The sequence below is a fragment of the Electrophorus electricus genome, chromosome 2, assembly GCF_013358815.1.
Source record: "Electrophorus electricus isolate fEleEle1 chromosome 2, fEleEle1.pri, whole genome shotgun sequence".
NCBI classification, from domain to species: Eukaryota; Metazoa; Chordata; class Actinopteri; order Gymnotiformes; family Gymnotidae; genus Electrophorus; species Electrophorus electricus.
Genome location: NC_049536.1, coordinates 19,071,186 through 19,077,125, shown reverse-complemented (window position 1 = coordinate 19,077,125; position 5,940 = coordinate 19,071,186). Strand labels below are relative to the sequence as shown.

Sequence of the window (5,940 nt, the reverse complement as noted above, 5' to 3'; positions counted from 1 at the left end):
AGAACCAAGATTATGAGCCCGAAGCATAAACCACCCATTCCAAAACAAACGACCGACCAGCGGCACAACAGCATTTATCACAACAAATGCTGAACTCATCACAATAACTCCTGTTGCAAAAAAAAAATTATATAAATCAAACAAAAAAAAATCCTGCTGAAAATTGTTCTTCCTCTCAAATATATATAAATATAAATATACTTTTAATATGACCTATTGTAAATGTCCTGTTCTGGCTCTGTACTGTGGTGGGAGTAGTTCTCTTTACTGACTAGGGGAAGCCTTGTCTCGTTTCCTTGATTCCCTCCCAACGAAACGAGACCCGCTCACCTGTCGTGGTTCTTTGTGCCTGTGTATATGTGTTTCTATCAGTGTAATAGATGTTTCTGAGCTTCCAATGTAATATTGGGGGTGAAAAAAAAATATTTGGGTAAAAATATATGAAAATTATATTATATAGACCTGTGTACAATGCCTGTTTGTTGATTTTTTTTCTTTTTCATTAAGTATTGAAGCAAGTTGTTTATTTAATGTTTTTCCAGTAAGAGTTTTATACATTGTAACTTTATAGTTGCTTGTGATATCATTCCAGTGAACTCTCTGTTAAAAATGGGCAGTTTGGTATCTGTTTGTGTGCGTGGGTTTGTTGTACTGAAGATTTTAAACTCAGTGTAAATGTGTCTTAAAATGTTCATGGATGTCAGAATAGTGCTTTACAATGCTGGAAATGTCGAACATACAGGTACCTGTGTCATCCAAGACAAGCAAATCCTCTGTAAATAACGAAATAAAAAGAACAAAAAAACCCTTTTGAATATTCCTTGTTGTCAGTCATCTTCTCTGTGCCCAGTGCCACCAGACATTGCTCCAGAGATCACGTCCTGTAGGCCTATAGCACCTCAGCAATTATGTTTTATGCTGTAATCCTTTGTTTCATGGCTCTTTAATAACTTTGTTATTGGATTTTCATTGTAATTAGCATTTGCATAATAACTGCACTTATTTTACTGATATTTAGCAGTACAAAAAATACTTCAGAACCAGCAATACAGGAAGTAAAACAAATATAGTAAATAAAATGAATTAATATAATTAATTACTTGAAAAAAATATATAGATATAGATATAGATATAGATATAGTTGTTTGTGTCAAATAGAGGTCATCTGAACCCTAAAGTGCTGTCTAAATTTAGTACAAATCTTCAGGGGTGCTCCAGACCTTCAGTGGTTTTCCAGATCTGTTTTGTTTTGACACATATATTTCTAATGAAGGAGTAAGGGTCTGTAATGAAGGCGTGAGCAAGGGAAGACACTGAAGCGGGCGTAGGTGAAGACCCCAGGATTTACATTTGCCATGTTCTCCCACACCCGATTCAGCAGCTGAAGGCTTCCATGTTTAATCTGCCTTGTCGAACCTGGTATGTTAGGAGCAGGAATCACACAAAATGGCAGCTTTGCAGTGACACACTGCCTTGGAGGTCAGTGCTTTGCTGGTTCAGACATTTCCCACGGCGTGTCTGAAGACCCATTCAAAATAAGCTCTGACTCCAGCCCTCAATTTCAGAAATTGCACCATGTGTGTGGCTGTGACTCACTAAAAAGAACACTGACCACTGTCAGTGGAAGGAAGCTTTGTCTCAGAGTAGTGCTGTACTGTTTACAGGTGATATGGTGGGCCTGCCTACAATTCAAGGCTGGATCCTTTAATGGGACTTGATTTGAGAAGCTCCAATAATGTGATAGATGCAAAGAATATGAACTAACCCGCATTACAGACACCTTTCCCTCTGTGCTCCTTTCTTCTGCTCTCTCCTCTCCTCTCCTCTCCTCCCTTAACTCCTCTCCCTCACCTCCCCTCTCTCCCTGAAAAACATCATGGCTCTCAATAGACCTGCTGAGACAGGCAGACTGTTCAGATCCCTGTCTAGTACGGATGCTGCATCACCATAAGACGCCTCTAATTGACAGTCCAGCGTGTGTAATCAGGGAGGAACGTGGGTGTCCGGCCGCGGTCTCCCCGCCGTGCAATCCACTGATTCCTGCTCATACACACCCTGCTCCCTGCTCATGGCTCATGGCTCCCTGCTCATGGCGTCCTTGAAGAAGTCTCTGGAAGGGCTGAATAGCATGTGGCAGACGACTACCAAACTCACCGGTGATTCCACAGGTACCAGGTCTTCTGGCAGACGAGGGGAGGGAGATTAAGAGCAGATCAGGAAAGAATGTAGCAAACACAGAACATCTGTTTAATTTATTATTGTGTAACAACTTCTGAACTGCATATATATATATATATATATATATATATATATATATATATATATATATATATATATATATATATATATATATATATACATATATATATATATACCTAATAGTGCAACTATGATCTCAAAAAAACTTACTTTTCATATTACATTATCACAACCAAACAAACCTCAGGTCAGGTCGGAAGTGGGTTGCTAAGAGACCAACAGCAGTGATGTGCGTATTGATAGATAAACACAGTGCATTTGAGCAGGTGGCTAAGACTCCTGAAGCAACCACTACCGCGGGTAAGAGAGAGACAGCCAGCGTCTCCAAACCTCAGCAGTCTAGTAATGTACAAGAGCAATGCTGTTATGTGCAATCTTATTCATATTCGATATTTTTATCCTCCATGTCTGTGAACATGCTATTTCTAGATCTTGAAACATGTTCTGATGTGTGGGTGCCCACACAAGCATGTGTCTGTTGCATATGCATGTGTACATGTGTGTTTTTGGCTTCCACAGTTGCCGAGGAGATGTCCAGACAAGTCCAGTCTGCTATAGGCACTGCAGCAAACAAAGCCACAGATGCCATAAAGGTCTTTGAACAGAAACTGGGTTCCAAGTAGCCGGTTCTGAATTAGTAGCTACAGTCAACCTTACATCCATTGCACTCAGAATGTAGGGAAATGCTTGTGCAATCATACACTCCAAAACCACACACTCCAAAACTACACACTCCCGGTAAGAGGGAAGATCATTAACTATGTGATGAATTTCATGTTCAGCTACAGCCTCCTTTCTGGATTCCCACATGCGGATGTGTTAGCCCACATTTAGTCGTCATGGTGAAAGAATAAAATATGCAATATGCAACTGCAATATGCAATTTGCATCTTTAATCAGCTCATTAAGTTTTCAGAAGTGAATACTATGATCGATTCACTGGACATTCAGAGTATATTTGCTCACACTGAGTGCACAGAATAGTTTTAAAAATTATCATGAGTAAATGTGAGTTGTGTATATTAATTTGGATAATATTAACAACATCTTTCACAGTTGGGAGGGGGTCCGGCGATGTGAACAAATCTTCTGGTGCAGCGCTTCTTAACTTCAGTGTCTGTATGTTTTTATCCACCCTGTCTGCTTAGTCACCCACTCCTAAAGCCACACACCTGCTCCATTTTCGCGCGTTTTTGTCTTTGTGCGATGAATGGATGAGTGCTGTGAAGAGAAGTGACGATGTGTTGCTATGGCAACATAACTCAGACACAGCTAAGAGCTTTCATTCAGAACACCTCAGGAAAAATTCCACTCTGATAATTTAGTACTCTATTTCATATCAACCTTTCACAGTTTCTACTGATTCGATGGTGAGGTGTTTAATAATCAGTTTTGTCAAACAGCTGTCCCAGTCAAAAATGCAAAAATAGGCATTGAATGTATGCAGGATGCTTTTTCCAGCCTGCAACACTGTAACATTGTTTTTAAGCTAAAATATAGAGGTCCATTTCTGTCTGATTTATTTACTGATTTATAGCTTTTCATTACCTTTAATGACCTGGCATAATAAGATCACCTGACCTGTCATAATATTCCATTTATCACCAGACCGTGATCACATTACAGGCATTTGCCGACAGTTTACAGCAAAGGGTATAATTATATCTGGGCTTCCTGAACTGACTGAATGATCATTCACATAAATGCTCACAACAGATAAAAGATGTCTGGGAAGAATGCTAGTACTGTCAGTCACCACGCCTACACCTTGCCTGCATATTAATCATACTGTTACACCCCTGGGCTGCTGCAGTGCACTCCTGTTTGCTGTGATCCTGTTTTGGATTTGAGTCTCACTGCCTCCCTTGTTACTGGCTCCGCCCTTTCCTTAAGTGATTGCTGTGGCCTATATAAGGACCCTGCTGGAAGGAGATGGAGGGTCATCCAAGGTCAACCTAGCCTCAGCCTAGTGTAGCGTGGTTTGCCTTAGCGTACATTTCCTTTGGTTATTTGGTGTCTATAGTTAGTAAGCTCATGTACTGTGTATATCTGGATCTGGATCTGGGTCTCACACGTGTTGTACTTCTGTGTTCTGTTACTTGTTTCCTCACTGATTACTCCATATAAACCTGGTTTCCCTTTGTCTGTTTTTTCAAAAGTATTGCTTGTCTTGTGCCTGCACACTGAGCCTTCCAGCAAAGTTCGCTGATTGTGTTTCTAACCGGGTTTATTTTTGGAATAGCATTTTGCCACCTTTGCTCATTTTCTCACCTCCTTCACTCGTGAGCTTAACCCGCTCACACGCTCTCTGTCTTCTGGAGTAGAGATTTGGTTCTGTTCATTCTCTATACGCCTCGCATGTGGTTCCCTTCCCACTAGTGTTTCGTTATACCTTGCATGCTGATTATTCACATGAATGTTAACAACCAGTGGACCATTTGAACTTGGGGGCCAGGTTGGGACCAGCTGCTCCATTAGATATAGTGGAATTTTCTTATCAAGGTCCAGGTATTTTTAAATACCTTTATGAAACAATGAATGAAGTTATATTTATATAGTGCCTTTCGAGGTCACTTTACCGTTAACACACACACAGCTTTTACATCCAGACACAAACTGGTGGGAAGTGGCAGCCGATTGCACACAGCGTACTTTCAGCTGGAAACCTCAGGCCCCTGGGAGACACACCCATACACAGTATAACCTCAATCAGAAACCGCAACCCCCTGGGAGACACACCCATACACAGTATAATCTCAATCAGAAACCGCAACCCCCTGGGAGACACACCCATACACAGTATAATCTCAATCAGAAACCGCAACCCCCTGGGAGACACACCCATACACAGTATAATCTCAATCAGAAACCGCAACCCCCTGGGAGACACACCCATACACAGTATAATCTCAATCAGAAACCGCAACCCCCTGGGAGACACACCCATACACAGTATAATCTCAATCAGAAACCGCAACCCCCTGGGAGACACACCCATACACAGTATAATCTCAATCAGAAACCGCAACCCCGTGGGAGACACACCCATACACAGTATAATCTCAATCAGAAACCGCAACCCCCTGGGAGACACACCCATACACAGTATAATCTCAATCAGAAACCGCAACCCCCTGGGAGACACACCCATACACAGTATAATCTCAATCAGAAACCGCAACCCCCTGGGAGACACACCCATACACAGTATAATCTCAATCAGAAACCGCAACCCCCTGGGAGACACACCCATACACAGTATAATCTCAATCAGAAACCGCAACCCCCTGGGAGACACACCCATACACAGTATAATCTCAATCAGAAACCGCAACCCCCTGGGAGACACACCCATACACAGTATAATCTCAATCAGAAACCGCAACCCCCTGGGAGACACACCCATACACAGTATAATCTCAATCAGAAACCGCAACCCCGTGGGAGACACACCCATACACAGTATAATCTCAATCAGAAACCGCAACCCCCTGGGAGACACACCCATACACAGTATAATCTCAATCAGAAACCGCAACCCCCTGGGAGACTGAATCAGGTGCAGGGAGGGGAGAGATGACAACACCCAGGACAGAACACCATCCACCACTGGGAATGTAGTCATACAATTATTCTCACACACATTCACACTAGGACAACTATATTAGGCTAGTCATCACT

General features: G+C 42.0%; 1 protein-coding gene across 1 annotated transcript in view; it reads left to right on the top strand.

Moving 5' to 3' along the window:
• Positions 1–819, top strand: part of sncb (synuclein, beta) — a 13,066-nt gene extending 12,247 nt beyond the window's left edge. The window contains exon 6 of the mRNA XM_027024233.2: positions 1–819. This exon is cut by the window's left edge and continues 4 nt beyond it. Within this exon, the coding sequence (XP_026880034.2) occupies positions 1–29 (29 nt within the window). The 3' untranslated portion in view covers positions 30–819.
• The last annotated feature ends 5,121 nt before the right edge of the window (positions 820–5,940 follow it).